Here is a 20737-nt window from a genome sequence, read left to right as displayed (position 1 = left end):
GCAGGGCAGGAGGAAGGCAGAGCAGGAGGAAGGCAGGGCAGGAGGAAGGCAGGGCAGGGCAGGAGGAAGGCAGAGCAGGAGGAAGGCAGGGCAGGAGGAAGGCAGCACAGGGCAGGAGGAAGGCAGAGCAGGAGGAAGGCAGCACAGGGCAGGATGAAGAGAGCAGCCAGAGCAGAGTAAGTTTAATGTTGTTCTATTAATTGTTCTAAGGGGGAGGGGCTGGCCTGGGAGGAGGGGCAGTGACACCCCAGCATGGGAGAAAAAGCAGAACAGAGCCGAGGAGGAAGAGGAAGGTGCTTCATCATCATAGCTGAAGCCTGAGACTATTTACCTCATTAAAATAGTAAAATCTGCTTCATAGAGCTGAATGGAAACAAAGTTTGTTGTTTGGTGAAAATCCGGAGATCCAAACACCGGAGAATTCACTAAAATATCATTTATAAGAATTGCTTCTTCCCCCTTCAGTCACAAAAACGTCACAAATAATTCATTCCAATGTACTTTCTATAAGATGTATATATATATATACTGTGTGTATAATACAGAGAAGGGAGACAATTCAGAAAAAAATACCATCAATTGCTGCCTCACTGCGCCCCAAACGCTGCCACTGTCCCCCATAAAACGCTGCCACTGTGCCCATCAAATGCAGCCACTGTAACCCCCCCTTTGCCCGCTGTGGGACCTTGCAGCGGGTCAGACAGCGGCTCCTGTGTCCTCCATGTGTCTCCTCCCCTCTTCCTGATAGGCGTCCAAATGCAGCGCACCTGATTGGCGGAGAGGCGGTTCAGTGTAATACACTTGGATGGACGCCGAGCGCAATGCTTTGTGCTCCAAGTTCACCTTTTTTAAGCTTATTAGAGCCTCTGGCTCAAATCAGGTGCTTCAAAAACACCCCCGCCGCTGGAATTCTGGCACCGGAATAGGGGGCGGCAGCCATGGATAGATGCATCCAATGCATGAATCTATCCATTAGAGGGGAGTGGCTGGAGAGAGGGGCGGGACCCATAATGGACGCACCGCCACTGATACAGAGAGAGAGGGGGAGATGCAGTATACAGAGAGGGGGAGATGCAGTATACAGAGAGGGGGAGATGCAGTATACAGAGAGGGGGAGATGCAGTATACAGAGGGGGAGATGCAGTATACAGAGAGGGGGAGATGCAGTATACAGAGAGGGGGAGATGCAGTATACAGAGAGGGGGAGATGCAGTGTACAGAGAGGGGGAGATGCAGTATACAGAGAGGGGGAGATGCAGTATACAGAGGGGGAGATGCAGTATACAGAGAGGGGGAGATGCAGTATACAGAGAGGGGGAGATGCAGTGTACAGAGAGGGGGAGATGCAGTGTACAGAGAGGGGGAGATGCAGTTTACACAGAGGGGGAGATGCAGTTTACACAGAGGGGGAGATGCAGTATACAGAGAGGGGGAGATGCAGTATACAGAGAGGGGGAGATGCAGTGTACAGAGAGGGGGAGATGCAGTGTACAGAGGGGGAGATACCGTATACAGAGGGGGGAGATGCAGTATACAGAGAGGGGGAGATGCAGTATACAGAGAGGGGGAGATGCAGTGTACAGAGAGGGAGAGATGCAGTATACAGTGTACAGAGAGGGGGAGATGCAGTATACAGAGGGGGGAGATGCAGTATACACAGGGGGAGATGCTGTATACAAAGAGGGGGAGATGCAGTATACACAGGGGGAGATGCCGTATACAAAGAGGGGGAGATGCAGTATACAGAGAGGGGGAGATGCAGTATACAGAGAGGGGGAGATGCAGTATACAGAGGGGGGAGATGCCGTATACAAAGAGGGGGAGATGCAGTATACAGAGGGGGGAAGATGCAGTATACACAGGGGGAGATGCCGTATACACAGGGGGAGATGCCGTATACACAGGGGGAGATGCCGTATACACAGGGGGAGATGCTGTTGGGACACAAACTGTTAGATGCGAATGTCATCAACTCCAGCCACCTGTCTGTTGTGTAAATGAGTCTAGTCTGGCTTGGAAGAATATTCCACACATTAGATTAGGTTTTAGTCTTCTACTGTATTATAAATACTTGTCATTTTGGTTCTAATAAATCAGTCCATGTTGAGCAGCTAAGCAAGTGTCGTCTTGTTTTGTGCTTGTGAGCGGTTGGAATATCTGATATCTATATTCAGACTTAGGAAGCGGTATACTGACGGAAGCTCTCAATCGGAGTGTGGGATTGGTTCCGTCACAAGTCCCTTTTCTGAAAACCAACCAATAAACACTTATTGGGATTATTTTAACAAAAATATGTAGAAGAATAGAAATTGCCCTAAAAAGATGAATGAATTTGTTTTTTTAAATCTTTTTTTGTTTTGGATTTGTATTATAGCAGAAAGTAAAAACAATTGTAACTATTTTTTTTGTTTATACTGCAACAAATTGTCAGGTAAAGTGACGCGTATCACAAAATAAAGGCCTGGTCATTAAGTGGGGGGTAAATCTTTCCAGGGCTGAAGAGGTTGAAAAACAATCCCTGGTGATCCCGCCATTAACATCCCCGGCTCCCCCTCATTACACAAACATGGTCAGATGGTGACTAGCAAGAAACCGACATTGAGAAATGTGGCGTGCGTTGTAGATGGGAAGTGGCTACAAACGGGAGGCAAGAGATCAGCAGCACCGACATTTTGTATGATACACAGAGCTTTAGCAAACTAAATGTCATCCAGTTGGGGTTTATATCTGTACAATGAACACACGGCGGAGGTCAGATCTGCGACACGTCAGCGGATGATGCGACTTCTCTGAAGTGTATAAATTTCATCTACAATCTCAGCCATAGAACAAGCGGAGGAACTTCAAGGGAGACCCCTCTGCCCACCCCCCTCCCAACCTGGGCCCCATCTCAATCCAGCAATGTGCCCAAGAGCAGCGGCTCTCCTGGCTCTCTCTATCCTCATTGGCTCAGAGAGAGCAGCCATTGGCTCCCACTGCTGCCAGTCACAGCCAGTAAAGGAGAGAGAGCAGCAGTGGGCGGTCTTTATTACAGGAAGTCTCACACTGGATGTCTGCACAGATCCGGGAGAAATACACAAATCTCTCCGAGATGCAGGAAGAAGACGCCGGACCGATGGATTGTTCATCCAACGTGTGTCTCTAGCGTGTGTCTCCACTAACATGTTTCGAGGGCGAACCCTCTTCATCAGGTCTGGTGACGAAACAAGCTTGCAGAGAAATTTTATGAGCACCAATCCTGCCAAAGCTCCGCCCATCATAAACCATTGTCATTTCCTCCTCCATAAACTCCTTTTATTTCATCCTCCTTCCCCATCTCAGTGCTGCACCCCTCCCCCGCTCAAGACTGACATTCATTCATTTGAAGAAAATTTTCCCCAAAAAATGTCCCTCGATTTTTTATTATATTTTTTGCTTAAAACTGATTGTTGAACCCCCTTTAACTTTACCGAACATTCTAAAAACAACAAATTTCAAAGAAAATTCTACAGGCATGAGGCCAGCTTCATTGTTATGTCCAACACTGGCCCTAAGATAGGGGAATTTCCAGAGGAATTGGGGCCCAAAAGAGGGTCCTTCTAGGATGCGTCACTAGAGGGGTCACCGGCAGGAGGAAGGAGGTCCTGATTCCTCTATATAGATCTTTATATCACTAGAGGGGTCACCAGCAGGAGGAAGGAGGTCCTGATTCCTCTATATAGATATTTATATCACTAGAGGGGTCACCGGCAGGAGGAAGGAGGTCCTGATTCCTCTATATAGATCTTTATATCACTAGAGGGGTCACCAGCAGGAGGAAGGAGGTCCTGATTCCTCTATATAGATCTTTATATCACTAGAGGGATCACCAGCAGGAGGAAGGAGGTCCTGATTCCTCTATATAGATCTTTATATCACTAGAGGGGTCACCAGCAGGAGGAAGGAGGTCCTGATTCCTCTATATAGATCTTTATATCACTAGAGGGGTCACCAGCAGGAGGAAGGAGGTCCTGATTCCTCTATATAGATCTTTATATCACTAGAGGGATCACCGGCAGGAGGAAGGAGGTCCTGATTCCTCTATATAGATCTTTATATCACTAGAGGGGTCACCGGCAGGAGGAAGGAGGTCCTGATTCCTCTATATAGATCTTTATATCACTAGAGGGGTCACCAGCAGGAGGAAGGAGGTCCTGATTCCTCTATATAGATCTTTATATCACTAGAAGGGTCACCAGGAGGAGGAAGGAGGTCCTGATTCCTCTATATAGATCTTTATATCACTAGAGGGGTCACCAGCAGGAGGAAGGAGGTCCTGATTCCTCTATATAGATCTTTATATCACTAGAGGGATCACCGGCAGGAGGAAGGAGGTCCTGATTCCTCTATATAGATCTTTATATCACTAGAGGGGTCACCAGGAGGAGGAAGGAGGTCCTGATTCCTCTATATAGATCTTTATATCACTAGAAGGGTCACCAGGAGGAGGAAGGAGGTCCTGATTCCTCTATATAGATCTTTATATCACTAGAGGGATCACCGGCAGGAGGAAAGAGGTCCTGATTCCTCTATATAGATCTTTATATCACTAGAGGGGTCACCAGCAGGAGGAAGGAGGTCCTGATTCCTCTATATAGATCTTTATATCACTAGAGGGGTCACCAGCAGGAGGAAGGAGGTCCTGATTCCTCTATATAGATCTTTATATCACTAGAGGGGTCACCAGCAGGAGGAAGGAGGTCCTGATTCCTCTATATAGATCTTTATATCACTAGAGGGGTCACCAGCAGGAGGAAGGAGGTCCTGATTCCTCTATATAGATCTTTATATCACTAGAGGGGTCACCAGCAGGAGGAAGGAGGTCCTGATTCCTCTATATAGATCTTTATATCACTAGAGGGGTCACCAGCGGGAGGAAGGAGGTCCTGATTCCTCTATATAGATCTTTATATCACTAGAGGGGTCACCAGCGGGAGGAAGGAGGTCCTGATTCCTCTATATAGATCTTTATATCACTAGAGGGGTCACCAGCGGCAGGAAGGAGGTCCTGATTCCTCTATATAGATCTTTATATCACTAGAGGGGTCACCGGCAGGAGGAAGGAGGTCCTGATTCCTCTATATAGATCTTTATATCACTAGAGGGGTCACCGGCAGGAGGAAGGAGGTCCTGATTCCTCTATATATAGTAGATCTTTATATCACTAGAGGGATCACCGGCAGGAGGAAGGAGGTCCTGATTCTTCTATATAGATCTTTATATCACTAGAGGGGTCACCAGCAGGAGGAAGGAGGTCCTGATTCCTCTATATAGATCTTTATATCACTAGAGGGGTCACCAGCAGGAGGAAGGAGGTCCTGATTCTTCTATATAGATCTTTATATCACTAGAGGGGTCACCAGCAGGAGGAAGGAGGTCCTGATTCCTCTATATAGATCTTTATATCACTAGAGGGGTCACCAGCAGGAGGAAGGAGGTCCTGATTCCTCTATATAGATCTTTATATCACTAGAGGGGTCTCCAGCAGGAGGAAGGAGGTCCTGATTCCTCTATATACATCTTTATATCACTAGAGGGGTCACCAGCAGGAGGAAGGAGGTCCTGATTCCTCTATATAGATCTTTATATCACTAGAGGGGTCACCAGCGGGAGGAAGGAGGTCCTGATTCCTCTATATAGATCTTTATATCACTAGAGGGGTCACCAGCAGGAGGAAGGAGGTCCTGATTCCTCTATATAGATCTTTATATCACTAGAGGGATCACCGGCAGGAGGAAGGAGGTCCTGATTCTTCTATATAGATCTTTATATCACTAGAGGGGTCACCAGCAGGAGGAAGGAGGTCCTGATTCCTCTATATAGATCTTTATATCACTAGAGGGGTCACCAGCAGGAGGAAGGAGGTCCTGATTCTTCTATATAGATCTTTATATCACTAGAGGGGTCACCAGCAGGAGGAAGGAGGTCCTGATTCCTCTATATAGATCTTTATATCACTAGAGGGGTCACCAGCAGGAGGAAGGAGGTCCTGATTCCTCTATATAGATCTTTATATCACTAGAGGGGTCTCCAGCAGGAGGAAGGAGGTCCTGATTCCTCTATATACATCTTTATATCACTAGAGGGGTCACCAGCAGGAGGAAGGAGGTCCTGATTCCTCTATATAGATCTTTATATCACTAGAGGGGTCACCAGCGGGAGGAAGGAGGTCCTGATTCCTCTATATAGATCTTTATATCACTAGAGGGGTCACCAGCAGGAGGAAGGAGGTCCTGATTCCTCTATATAGATCTTTATATCACTAGAGGGATCACCGGCAGGAGGAAGGAGGTCCTGATTCTTCTATATAGATCTTTATATCACTAGAGGGGTCACCAGCAGGAGGAAGGAGGTCCCGATTCCTCTATATAGATCTTTATATCACTAGAGGGGTCACCGGCAGGTGGAAGGAGGTCCCGATTCCTCTATATAGATCTTTATATCACTAGAGGGGTCACCGGCAGGAGGAAGGAGGTCCTGATTCCTCTATATAGATCTTTATATCACTAGAGGGGTCACCAGCAGGAGGAAGGAGGTCCTGATTCCTCTATATAGATCTTTATATCACTAGAGGGGTCACCAGCAGGAGGAAGGAGGTCCTGATTCCTCTATATAGATCTTTATATCACTAGAGGGGTCACCAGCGGGAGGAAGGAGGTCCTGATTCCTCTATATAGATCTTTATATCACTAGAGGGGTCACCAGCAGGAGGAAGGAGGTCCCGATTCCTCTATATAGATCTTTATATCACTAGAGGGGTCACCGGCGGGAGGAAGGAGGTCCCGATTCCTCTATATAGATCTTTATATCACTAGAGGGATCACCAGCAGGAGGAAGGAGGTCCTGATTCCTCTATATAGATCTTTATATCACTAGAGGGGTCACCAGCGGGAGGAAGGAGGTCCTGATTCCTCTATATAGATCTTTATATCACTAGAGGGGTCACCAGCAGGAGGAAGGAGGTCCCGATTCCTCTATATAGATCTTTATATCACTAGAGGGGTCACCGGCGGGAGGAAGGAGGTCCCGATTCCTCTATATAGATCTTTATATCACTAGAGGGGTCACCAGCGGGAGGAAGGAGGTCCTGATTCCTCTATATAGATCTTTATATCACTAGAGGGGTCACCGGCAGGAGGAAGGAGGTCCTGATTCCTCTATATAGATCTTTATATCACTAGAGGGGTCACCAGCGGGAGGAAGGAGGTCCTGATTCCTCTATATAGATCTTTATATCACTAGAGGGGTCACCAGCGGGAGGAAGGAGGTCCTGATTCCTCTATATAGATCTTTATATCACTAGAGGGGTCACCAGCGGGAGGAAGGAGGTCCTGATTCCTCTATATAGATCTTTATATCACTAGAGGGGTCACCGGTTGATAGGAGTTGATGGGGGGAATGAACTTCCATCAGAGGTAATGAGACAATCAGATGTGGACATGTTTGGCACAAATATAGATCTATATTCAGACAAAACAATAAAAAAAAAAAAAAAAAAACAACAACAAAAAACAAAAATCAGACTGGATGGAGCACTCACTATCCTTTCTTCTCCCGTCACTTTTCTATTTTTCTCTTTTCTAATTCAAATTTTTCCTTCCTAATTCGGGAGTTTTGATAAATGATTAATTCTCCCTGAACTAAAAAAATGACAAAAATGTTGACCTTTGATGTATGAGCCGGTGAGGTAGAGCGGCGGAGGGGGGCGATTATGGGGCGAGCGGCCCTGACACACTCTGTGCCAGGCCACACCACCCAATGTCATCTCAGGGCTTCCCGTAAAAGAGATTTCCTAATCCAGGAAACAGAGACTCTTCTACAACAAGTGGCAGAGAAAGTCAGCCGAACGAAAACCAGAATCATCCAGTCCAGAGAGAAAACACGACAGACCAATCATCTTATTTACTGCTTCTTTTTATTTTATATCTTTGTTATTATTTTATTTTTACTAATCGATCGAATTCCGGTTAAAGCCTCATAAAATAAGATTGCCGGTTATCGATGGAATATAAATATAACTCTGGGAAATATTTTTTATTAAATGCTTTTTTCTTTTCATTACATGTCATTTTATGATTATTTTTTTGGATGTTTTATATACAACAAGTACAATTAGCAGAACTGCGCAGTCCGGTGCGGTCAGCTTGTAGCTACTGAATAACGACAAGTCTCAGCTAACATATCCGGGTCTGTTGTGGGGAGGGTCCTGCCTAAAGCTCTGGACAACAGTGTCAATATGGGGCCCCAAGGATGTCACAGGCCATGCTACGGCTATGAGACCCAATATGGGGCCCCAAGGATGTCACAGGCCATGCTACAGCTATGAGACCCAATATGGGGCCTAAAGGGTGTCACAGACACTACTACTCCCATGGGGCACCTGCACAGGGGCCCATCGATACCTAGCTACACAGTGACCTATGAAGGTAGCCATAGCATTAGAAAACGCATAGCAATAAAATTATGTTCTATATATTTTGAAATTCTCTAAACATTTGCTGTGAGGACAACAAGGAATTCTTCCCACTGATCACCAATGTAAGGAACATTCTTCTCACTGATCACCAATGTAAGGAACATTCTTCTCACTGATCACCAATGTAAGGAACATTCTTCTCACTGATCACCAATGTAAGGAACATTCTTCTCACTGATCACCAATGTAAGGAACATTCTTCTCACTGATCACCAATGTAAGGAACATTCTTCTCACTGATCACCAATGTAAGGAACATTCTTCTCACTGATCACCAATGTAAGGAGCATTCTTCTCACTGATCACCAATGTAAGGAACATTCTTCCCACTGATCACCAATGTAAGGAACATTCTTCTCACTGATCACCAATGTAAGGAACATTCTTCTCACTGATCACCAATGTAAGGAACATTCTTCTCACTGATCACCAATGTAAGGAACATTCTTCTCACTGATCACCAATGTAAGGAACATTCTTCTCACTGATCACCAATGTAAGGAACGTTCTTCTCACTGATCACCAATGTAAGGAACATTCTTCTCACTGATCACCAATGTAAGGAACATTCTTCTCACCGATCACCAATGTAAGGAACATTCTTCTCACTGATCACCAATGTAAGGAACATTCTTCCCACTGATCACCAATGTAAGGAACATTCTTCTCACCGATCACCAATGTAAGGAACATTCTTCTCACTGATCACCAATGTAAGGAACATTCTTCTCACTGATCACCAATGTAAGGAACATTCTTCTCACTGACCACCAATGTAAGGAACATTCTTCTCACTGATCACCAATGTAAGGAACATTCTTCCCACTGATCACCAATGTAAGGAACATTCTTCTCACTGATCACCAATGTAAGGAACATTCTTCTCACTGATCACCAATGTAAGGAACATTCTTCCCACTGATCACCAATGTAAGGAACATTCTTCCCACTGATCACCAATGTAAGGGACATTCTTCTCACTGATCACCAATGTAAGGAACATTCTTCCCACTGATCACCAATGTAAGGAACATTCTTCCCACTGATCACCAATGTAAGGAACATTCTTCCCACTGATCACCAATGTAAGGAACATTCTTCCCACTGATCACCAATGTAAGGAACATTCTTCCCACTGATCACCAATGTAAGGAACATTCTTCTCACTGATCACCAATGTAAGGAACATTCTTCTCACTGATCACCAATGTAAGGAACATTCTTCTCACTGATCACCAATGTAAGGAACATTCTTCTCACTGATCACCAATGTAAGGAACATTCTTCTCACCGATCACCAATGTAAGGAACATTCTTCTCACTGATCACCAATGTAAGGAACATTCTTCCCACTGATCACCAATGTAAGGAACATTCTTCTCACCGATCACCAATGTAAGGAACATTCTTCTCACTGATCACCAATGTAAGGAACATTCTTCTCACTGATCACCAATGTAAGGAACATTCTTCTCACTGATCACCAATGTAAGGAACATTCTTCTCACTGATCACCAATGTAAGGAACATTCTTCCCACTGATCACCAATGTAAGGAACATTCTTCTCACTGATCACCAATGTAAGGAACATTCTTCTCACTGATCACCAATGTAAGGAACATTCTTCTCACTGATCACCAATGTAAGGAACATTCTTCTCACTGATCACCAATGTAAGGAACATTCTTCTCACTGATCACCAATGTAAGGAACATTCTTCTCACTGATCACCAATGTAAGGAACATTCTTCTCACTGATCACCAATGTAAGGAACATTCTTCTCACTGATCACCAATGTAAGGAACATTCTTCTCACTGATCACCAATGTAAGGAACATTCTTCTCACTGATCACCAATGTAAGGAACATTCTTCTCACTGATCACCAATGTAAGGAACATTCTTCTCACTGATCACCAATGTAAGGAACATTCTTCTCACTGATCACCAATGTAAGGAACATTCTTCTCACTGACCACCAATGTAAGGAACATTCTTCTCACTGATCACCAATGTAAGGAACATTCTTCTCACTGATCACCAATGTAAGGAACATTCTTCTCACCGATCACCAATGTAAGGAACGTTCTTCTCACTGATCACCAATGTAAGGAACATTCTTCTCACTGATCACCAATGTAAGGAACATTCTTCTCACTGATCACCAATGTAAGGAACATTCTTCTCACTGATCACCAATGTAAGGAACATTCTTCTCACTGATCACCAATGTAAGGAACATTCTTCTCACTGATCACCAATGTAAGGAACATTCTTCTCACTGATCACCAATGTAAGGAACATTCTTCTCACTGATCACCAATGTAAGGAACGTTCTTCTCACTGATCACCAATGTAAGGAACATTCTTCTCACTGATCACCAATGTAAGGAACATTCTTCTCACTGATCACCAATGTAAGGAACATTCTTCCCACTGATCACCAATGTAAGGAACATTCTTCTCCACTGATCACCAATGTAAGGAACATTCTTCCCACTGATCACCAATGTAAGGAACATTCTTCTCACTGATCACCAATGTAAGGAACATTCTTCTCACTGATCACCAATGTAAGGAACATTCTTCTCACTGATCACCAATGTAAGGAACATTCTTCTCACTGATCACCAATGTAAGGAACATTCTTCTCACTGATCACCAATGTAAGGAACATTCTTCTCACTGATCACCAATGTAAGGAACATTCTTCTCACTGATCACCAATGTAAGGAACATTCTTCTCACCGATCACCAATGTAAGGAACGTTCTTCTCACTGATCACCAATGTAAGGAACATTCTTCTCACTGATCACCAATGTAAGGAACATTCTTCTCACTGATCACCAATGTAAGGAACATTCTTCTCACTGATCACCAATGTAAGGAACATTCTTCCCACTGATCACCAATGTAAGGAACATTCTTCTCACCGATCACCAATGTAAGGAACATTCTTCTCACTGATCACCAATGTAAGGAACATTCTTCTCACTGATCACCAATGTAAGGAACATTCTTCTCACTGATCACCAATGTAAGGAACATTCTTCTCACTGATCACCAATGTAAGGAACATTCTTCTCACTGATCACCAATGTAAGGAACATTCTTCTCACTGATCACCAATGTAAGGAACATTCTTCTCACTGATCACCAATGTAAGGAACATTCTTCTCACTGATCACCAATGTAAGGAACGTTCTTCTCACTGATCACCAATGTAAGGAACATTCTTCTCACTGATCACCAATGTAAGGAACATTCTTCTCACTGATCACCAATGTAAGGAACATTCTTCCCACTGATCACCAATGTAAGGAAACATTCTTCTCACTGATCACCAATGTAAGGAACATTCTTCCCACTGATCACCAATGTAAGGAACATTCTTCTCACTGATCACCAATGTAAGGAACATTCTTCTCACTGATCACCAATGTAAGGAACATTCTTCTCACTGATCACCAATGTAAGGAACATTCTTCTCACTGATCACCAATGTAAGGAACATTCTTCTCACTGATCACCAATGTAAGGAACATTCTTCTCACTGATCACCAATGTAAGGAACATTCTTCCCACTGATCACCAATGTAAGGAACATTCTTCCCACTGATCACCAATGTAAGGAACATTCTTCTCACTGATCACCAATGTAAGGAACATTCTTCTCACTGACCACCAATGTAAGGAACATTCTTCTCACTGATCACCAATGTAAGGAACATTCTTCCCACTGATCACCAATGTAAGGAACATTCTTCTCACTGATCACCAATGTAAGGAACATTCTTCTCACTGATCACCAATGTAAGGAACATTCTTCTCACTGATCACCAATGTAAGGAACATTCTTCTCACTGATCACCAATGTAAGGAACATTCTTCTCACTGATCACCAATGTAAGGAACATTCTTCTCACTGATCACCAATGTAAGGAACATTCTTCTCACCGATCACCAATGTAAGGAACATTCTTCCCACTGATCACCAATGTAAGGAACATTCTTCTCACTGATCACCAATGTTAGGAACATTCTTCCCACTGATCACCAATGTAAGGAACATTCTTCTCACTGATCACCAATGTAAGGAACATTCTTCCCACTGATCACCAATGTAAGGAACATTCTTCCCACTGATCACCAATGTAAGGAACAGTTCTTCTCACTGATCACCAATGTAAGGAACATTCTTCCCACTGATCACCAATGTAAGGAACATTCTTCTCACTGATCACCAATGTAAGGAACATTCTTCTCACTGATCACCAATGTAAGGAACATTCTTCTCACTGATCACCAATGTAAGGAACATTCTTCTCACTGATCACCAATGTAAGGAACATTCTTCTCACTGATCACCAATGTAAGGAACATTCTTCTCACTGATCACCAATGTAAGGAACATTCTTCTCACTGATCACCAATGTAAGGAACATTCTTCTCACTGATCACCAATGTAAGGAACATTCTTCTCACTGATCACCAATGTAAGGAACATTCTTCTCACTGATCACCAATGTAAGGAACATTCTTCCCACTGATCACCAATGTAAGGAACATTCTTCCCACTGATCACCAATGTAAGGAACATTCTTCCCACTGATCACCAATGTAAGGAACATTCTTCCCACTGATCACCAATGTAAGGAACATTCTTCTCACTGATCACCAATGTAAGGAACATTCTTCTCACTGATCACCAATGTAAGGAACATTCTTCCCACTGATCACCAATGTAAGGAACATTCTTCTCACTGATCACCAATGTAAGGAACATTCTTCTCACTGATCACCAATGTAAGGAACATTCTTCTCACTGATCACCAATGTAAGGAACATTCTTCTCACTGATCACCAATGTAAGGAACATTCTTCTCACTGATCACCAATGTAAGGAACATTCTTCTCACTGACCACCAATGTAAGGAACATTCTTCTCACTGATCACCAATGTAAGGAACATTCTTCTCCACTGATCACCAATGTTAGGAACATTCTTCTCACTGATCACCAATGTAAGGAACATTCTTCTCACTGATCACCAATGTAAGGAACATTCTTCTCACTGATCACCAATGTAAGGAACATTCTTCCCACTGATCACCAATGTAAGGAACATTCTTCTCACTGATCACCAATGTAAGGAACATTCTTCTCACTGATCACCAATGTAAGGAACATTCTTCTCACTGATCACCAATGTAAGGAACATTCTTCCCACTGATCACCAATGTAAGGAACATTCTTCTCACTGATCACCAATGTAAGGAACATTCTTCTCACTGATCACCAATGTAAGGAACATTCTTCCCACCGATCACCAATGTAAGGAACATTCTTCTCACTGATCACCAATGTAAGGAACATTCTTCTCACCGATCACCAATGTAAGGAACATTCTTCTCACTGATCACCAATGTAAGGAACATTCTTCTCACTGATCACCAATGTAAGGAACATTCTTCTCACTGATCACCAATGTAAGGAACATTCTTCTCACTGATCACCAATGTAAGGAACATTCTTCTCACTGATCACCAATGTAAGGAACATTCTTCTCACTGATCACCAATGTAAGGAACATTCTTCTCACTGATCACCAATGTAAGGAACGTTCTTCTCACTGATCACCAATGTAAGGAACATTCTTCTCACCGATCACCAATGTAAGGAACATTCTTCTCACTGATCACCAATGTAAGGAACATTCTTCTCACTGATCACCAATGTAAGGAACATTCTTCCCACTGATCACCAATGTAAGGAACATTCTTCTCACTGATCACCAATGTAAGGAACATTCTTCTCACTGATCACCAATGTAAGGAACATTCTTCTCACTGATCACCAATGTAAGGAACATTCTTCTCACTGATCACCAATGTAAGGAACATTCTTCTCACTGATCACCAATGTAAGGAACATTCTTCTCACTGATCACCAATGTAAGGAACATTCTTCTCACTGATCACCAATGTAAGGAACATTCTTCTCACTGATCACCAATGTAAGGAACATTCTTCTCACTGATCACCAATGTAAGGAACATTCTTCTCACTGATCACCAATGTAAGGAACATTCTTCCACTGATCACCAATGTAAGGAACATTCTTCTCACTGATCACCAATGTAAGGAACATTCTTCTCACTGATCACCAATGTAAGGATCATTCTTCTCACCGATCACCAATGTAAGGAACATTCTTCTCACCGATCACCAATGTAAGGAACATTCTTCCCACCGATCACCAATGTAAGGAACATTCTTCTCACTGATCACCAATGTAAGGAACATTCTTCCCACTGATCACCAATGTAAGGAACATTCTTCTCACTGATCACCAATGTAAGGAACATTCTTCCCACTGATCACCAATGTAAGGAACATTCTTCTCACTGATCACCAATGTAAGGAACATTCTTCTCACTGATCACCAATGTAAGGAACATTCTTCTCACTGATCACCAATGTAAGGAACATTCTTCTCACTGATCACCAATGTAAGGAACATTCTTCTCACTGATCACCAATGTAAGGAACATTCTTCTCACTGATCACCAATGTAAGGATCATTCTTCTCACTGATCACCAATGTAAGGAACATTCTTCTCACTGATCACCAATGTAAGGAACATTCTTCTCACTGATCACCAATGTAAGGAACATTCTTCCCACTGATCACCAATGTAAGGAACATTCTTCTCACTGATCACCAATGTAAGGAACATTCTTCTCACCGATCACCAATGTAAGGAACATTCTTCCCACTGATCACCAATGTAAGGAACATTCTTCCCACTGATCACCAATGTAAGGAGCATTCTTCTCACTGATCACCAATGTAAGGAACATTCTTCTCACTGATCACCAATGTAAGGAACATTCTTCTCACCGATCACCAATGTAAGGAACATTCTTCCCACTGATCACCAATGTAAGGAACATTCTTCTCACTGATCACCAATGTAAGGAACATTCTTCTCACTGATCACCAATGTAAGGAACATTCTTCTCACCGATCACCAATGTAAGGAACATTCTTCCCACTGATCACCAATGTAAGGAACATTCTTCTCACTGATCACCAATGTAAGGAACATTCTTCTCACTGATCACCAATGTAAGGAACATTCTTCTCACTGATCACCAATGTAAGGATCATTCTTCTCACTGATCACCAATGTAAGGAACATTCTTCTCACTGATCACCAATGTAAGGAACATTCTTCTCACCGATCACCAATGTAAGGAACATTCTTCCCACTGATCACCAATGTAAGGAACATTCTTCCCTCTGATCACCAATGTAAGGAACATTCTTCCCACTGATCACCAATGTAAGGAGCATTCTTCTCACTGATCACCAATGTAAGGAGCATTCTTCTCACTGATCACCAATGTAAGGAACATTCTTCCCACTGATCACCAATGTAAGGAACATTCTTCTCACTGATCACCAATGTAAGGAACATTCTTCCCACTGATCACCAATGTAAGGAACATTCTTCTCACTGATCACCAATGTAAGGAACATTCTTCTCACTGATCACCAATGTAAGGAACATTCTTCTCACTGATCACCAATGTAAGGAACATTCTTCTCACTGATCACCAATGTAAGGAACATTCTTCTCACTGATCACCAATGTAAGGAACATTCTTCTCACTGATCACCAATGTAAGGAACATTCTTCTCACTGATCACCAATGTAAGGAACATTCTTCTCACTGATCACCAATGTAAGGAACATTCTTCTCACTGATCACCAATGTAAGGAACATTCTTCTCACTGATCACCAATGTAAGGAACATTCTTCTCACTGATCACCAATGTAAGGAACATTCTTCTCACTGATCACCAATGTAACCCTGCAATCGTGAGTTATAGATATAATAATTTTTAGCAGAGGGTTGCCTGAGGCCAGAAAGGTATTTGAAGGGTTCCTCTGGGTTGAAAAGTTTGAGAAATGCTGACATACAGAGTTGACATTAAAAATTTAAGTCACTGGAGGACCTTCCTTCGAGATGAAAATTCGAGAGGGAGAGGGGCCCCATCATGGTTATGCTGTGTGGCCCCACCAAAGCTAATTACATTGTAAGGTTGTAAGACACAAGCCCACCGAGTTCAACCAACAGAAAAATTGAAAATTGTATCAAATACTCTCATGTTCCTTTCTTGGTGCTTCTCCAGGGCGGCATAAAGAGATCCACCACTATGAAGACACCAGAAACAATAAATCAATAAAAAGCGTAATATACAGAACTTTAGGCAGAAAGAAAGATTTCAGGTACAACCTCCAAATACGGACCCCTATATCTATGGTGGATCCAGAGGAAGGCAGCCACCCCTTTAAGAAAGCATGATCCAAGTTATTTTTGACTTCCCTTCCTGGGAATCCACCATGGCTATCGGCTTCTGTATATGGAGGTTGTAGCTGAAAGAAAACACCTGCCACATGAAGCCAGTGTGACCATCAGAAGGAAATCTCCACTCACCAGAAAGAAGAAGGCTTTCATTTTCGAGGTTCCTCCTCGCCGCCGTTCTTATTATTTCCACCGAACGCTCGGAAAGACGCTTTGGCACATTTTTCCAAAGATTCGTTCAGTCCGGTTTATCCAACAGCGAGCCACCAAAACTTTCAGCACTCCTTAGAGGGATCCTTAGTGAGCATTCCCCATCAGTTTAGACGACTTTATCGGTCAGTAAAGGGTTGAGATCCAAGCGATGTGAGGCCGTCTGTTCCCTCTGCTCCTTCCTGCCTCTCCCCCCCCCACTTCTCTCTCTGGCTGTGACCCCTCCCTGATACAGTCAGGATCCCAGAAGTAAGAACCCAGCCAAGTATGACATCAGGAAATGACAGCGTAGGGCGAGGGTGGGCGGAGCCTGGCGGAGGACATCAAAGCAGAAACTTTGTTACAATGCAAATATCATGTAAAAATAGACGGAAGGGAATTGTCAGTGACGTCGGGATTTATTGTACTCACTGAAAGTCGCATGGAAATGAAACCCAAAACCAGAAACGTCACATTACCAATCATTAGATTAGCACAGGGATGGTGGGAACCCCTCATAATGGGCACAGCGGGTGTACAGACCCGGGAACTCAGCACAGGGATGGTGGGAACCCCTCATAATGGGCACAGCGGGTGTACAGACCCGGGAACTCAGCACAGGGATGGTGAGAACCCCTCATAATGGGCACAGCGGGTGTACAGACCCGGGAACTCAGCACAGGGATGGTGGGAACCCCTCATAATGGGCACAGCGGGTGTACAGACCCGGGAACTCAGCACAGGGATGGTGGGAACCCCTCATAATGGGCACAGCAGGGGTACAGACCCGGGAACTCAGCACAGGGATGGTGGGAACCCCTCATAATGGGCACAGTGGGTGACCAGACCCGGGAACTCAGCACAGGGATGGTGGGAACCCCTCATAATGGGCACAGTGGGTGACCAGACCCGGGAACTCAGCACAGGGATGGTGGGAACCCCTCATAATGGACACAGCGGGTGTACAGACCCAGGAACTCAGCACAGGGGTGGTGGGAACCCCTCATAATGGGCACAGCGGGTGTACAGACCCGGGAACTCAGCACAGGGATGGTGGGAACCCCTCATAATGGGCACAGCGGGTGTACAGACCCGGGAACTCAGCACAGGGATGGTGGGAACCCCTCATAATGGGCACAGTGGGTGACCAGACCCGGGAACTCAGCACAGGGATGGTGGGAACCCCTCATAATGGACACAGCGGGTGTACAGACCCGGGAACTCAGCACAGGGATGGTGGGAACCCCTCATAATGGGCACAGCGGGTGTACAGACCCAGGAACTCGGCACAGGGATGGTGGGAACCCCTCATAATGGGCACAGCGGGTGTACAGACCCGGGAACTCAGCACAGGGATGGTGAGAACCCCTCATAATGGGCACAGCGGGTGTACAGACCTGGGAACTCAGCACAGGGGTGGTGGGAACCCCTCATAATGGGCACAGCGGGTGTACAGACCCAGGAACTCAGCACAGGGGTGGTGAGAACCCCTCATAATGGGCACAGCGGGTGTACAGACCCGGGAACTCAGCACAGAGATGGTGGGAACCCCTCATAATGGGCATAGCGGGTGTACAGACCCAGGAACTCAGCACAGGGGTGGTGAGAACCCCTCATAATGGGCACAGCGGGTGTACAGACCCGGGAACTTAGCACAGGGATGGTGGGAACCCCTCATAATGGGCACAGCGGGTGTACAGACCCGGGAACTCAGCACAGAGATGGTGGGAACCCCTCATAATGGGCATAGCGGGGGTACAGACCCGGGAACTCGGCATAGGGATGGTGAGAACCCCTCATAATGGGCACAGCGGGTGTACAGACCCGGGAACTCGGCACAGGGATGGTGGGAACCCCTCATAATGGGCACAGCGGGTGACCAGACCCGGGAACTCAGCACAGGGATGGTGGGAACCCCTCATAATGGGCACAGCGGGTGTACAGACCCGGGAACTCAGCACAGGGATGGTGGGAACCCCTCATAATGGGCACAGCGGGTGACCAGACCCGGGAACTCAGCACAGGGATGGTGGGAACCCCTCATAATGGGCACAGCGGGTGTACAGACCCAGGAACTCAGCACAGGGATGGTGAGAACCCCTCATAATGGGCACAGCGGGTGTACAGACCTGGGAACTCAGCACAGGGGTGGTGAGAACCCCTCATAATGGGCACAGCGGGTGTACAGACCCGGGAACTCAGCACAGAGATGGTGGGAACCCCTCATAATGGGCATAGCGGGTGTACAGACCCAGGAACTCAGCACAGGGGTGGTGAGAACCCCTCATAATGGGCACAGCGGGTGTACAGACCCGGGAACTCAGCACAGAGATGGTGGGAACCCCTCATAATGGGCATAGCGGGGGTACAGACCCGGGAACTCGGCACAGGGATGGTGGGAACCCCTCATAATGGGCACAGCGGGTGTACAGACCCGGGAACTCGGCACAGGGATGGTGGGAACCCCTCATAATGGGCACAGCGGGTGTACAGACCCGGGAACTCAGCACAGGGGTGGTAAAAACCCCTCATAATGGGCACAGCAGGCGTACAGACCCGGGAACTCGGCACAGGGGTGGTGAGAACCCCTCATAATGGGCACAGCGGGTGTACAGACCCGGGAACTCGGCACAGGGATGGTGGGAACCCCTCATAATGGGCACAGCGGGTGTACAGACCCGGGAACTCAGCACAGGGATGGTGAGAACCCCTCATAATGGGCACAGCGGGTGTACAGAACCGGGAACTCAGCACAGGGATGGTGGGAACCCCTCATAATGGGCACAGCGGGTGTACAGACCCGGGAACTCAGCACAGGGATGGTGGGAACCCCTCATAATGGGCACAGCGGATGCACAGACCCGGGAACTCAGCACAGGGGTGGTGAGAACCCCTCATAATGGGCACAGCGGGTGTACAGACCCGGGAACTCAGCACAGAGATGGTGGGAACCCCTCATAATGGGCATAGCGGGGGTACAGACCCGGGAACTCGGCACAGGGATGGTGGGAACCCCTCATAATGGGCACAGTGGGTGACCAGACCCGGGAACTCAGCACAGGGATGGTGGGAACCCCTCATAATGGACACAGCGGGTGTACAGACCCGGGAACTCAGCACAGGGATGGTGGGAACCCCTCATAATGGGCACAGCGGGTGTACAGACCCAGGAACTCGGCACAGGGATGGTGGGAACCCCTCATAATGGGCAAAGCGGGTGTACAGACCCGGGAACTCAGCACAGGGATGGTGAGAACCCCTCATAATGGGCACAGCGGGTGTACAGACCTGGGAACTCAGCACAGGGGTGGTGGGAACCCCTCATAATGGGCACAGCGGGTGTACAGACCCAGGAACTCAGCACAGGGGTGGTGAGAACCCCTCATAATGGGCACAGCGGGTGTACAGACCCGGGAACTCAGCACAGAGATGGTGGGAACCCCTCATAATGGGCATAGCGGGTGTACAGACCCAGGAACTCAGCACAGGGGTGGTGAGAACCCCTCATAATGGGCACAGCGGGTGTACAGACCCGGGAACTCAGCACAGGGATGGTGGGAACCCCTCATAATGGGCACAGCGGGTGTACAGACCCGGGAACTCAGCACAGAGATGGTGGGAACCCCTCATAATGGGCATAGCGGGGGTACAGACCCGGGAACTCAGCACAGGGATG

At 45.9% G+C, this 20737-nt stretch overlaps 1 protein-coding gene across 1 annotated transcript in view; it reads right to left on the bottom strand.

Annotated features, from left to right (window-relative positions):
- The window catches only part of LOC143956929 (tumor necrosis factor receptor superfamily member 1A-like), a 47050-nt gene extending 29745 nt beyond the window's left edge, over positions 1-17305 (bottom strand). Inside the window, exon 1 of the mRNA XM_077467098.1 lies at positions 17005-17305. Coding sequence (XP_077323224.1) covers positions 17005-17025 — 21 coding nt within the window. The 5' untranslated portion in view covers positions 17026-17305. The remainder of the gene's footprint in view (positions 1-17004) is intronic.
- Between the last annotated feature and the right edge of the window lie 3432 nt (positions 17306-20737).

This window comes from Lithobates pipiens, unplaced genomic scaffold, assembly GCF_037356315.1.
Source record: "Lithobates pipiens isolate NorthernLeopardFrog02 unplaced genomic scaffold, aLitPip1_a1.2 Scaffold_47, whole genome shotgun sequence".
NCBI lineage: Eukaryota > Metazoa > Chordata > Amphibia > Anura > Ranidae > Lithobates > Lithobates pipiens.
Note: the sequence above shows the minus strand (reverse complement) of the source record. Positions and strands in the feature narration are given on the sequence as shown.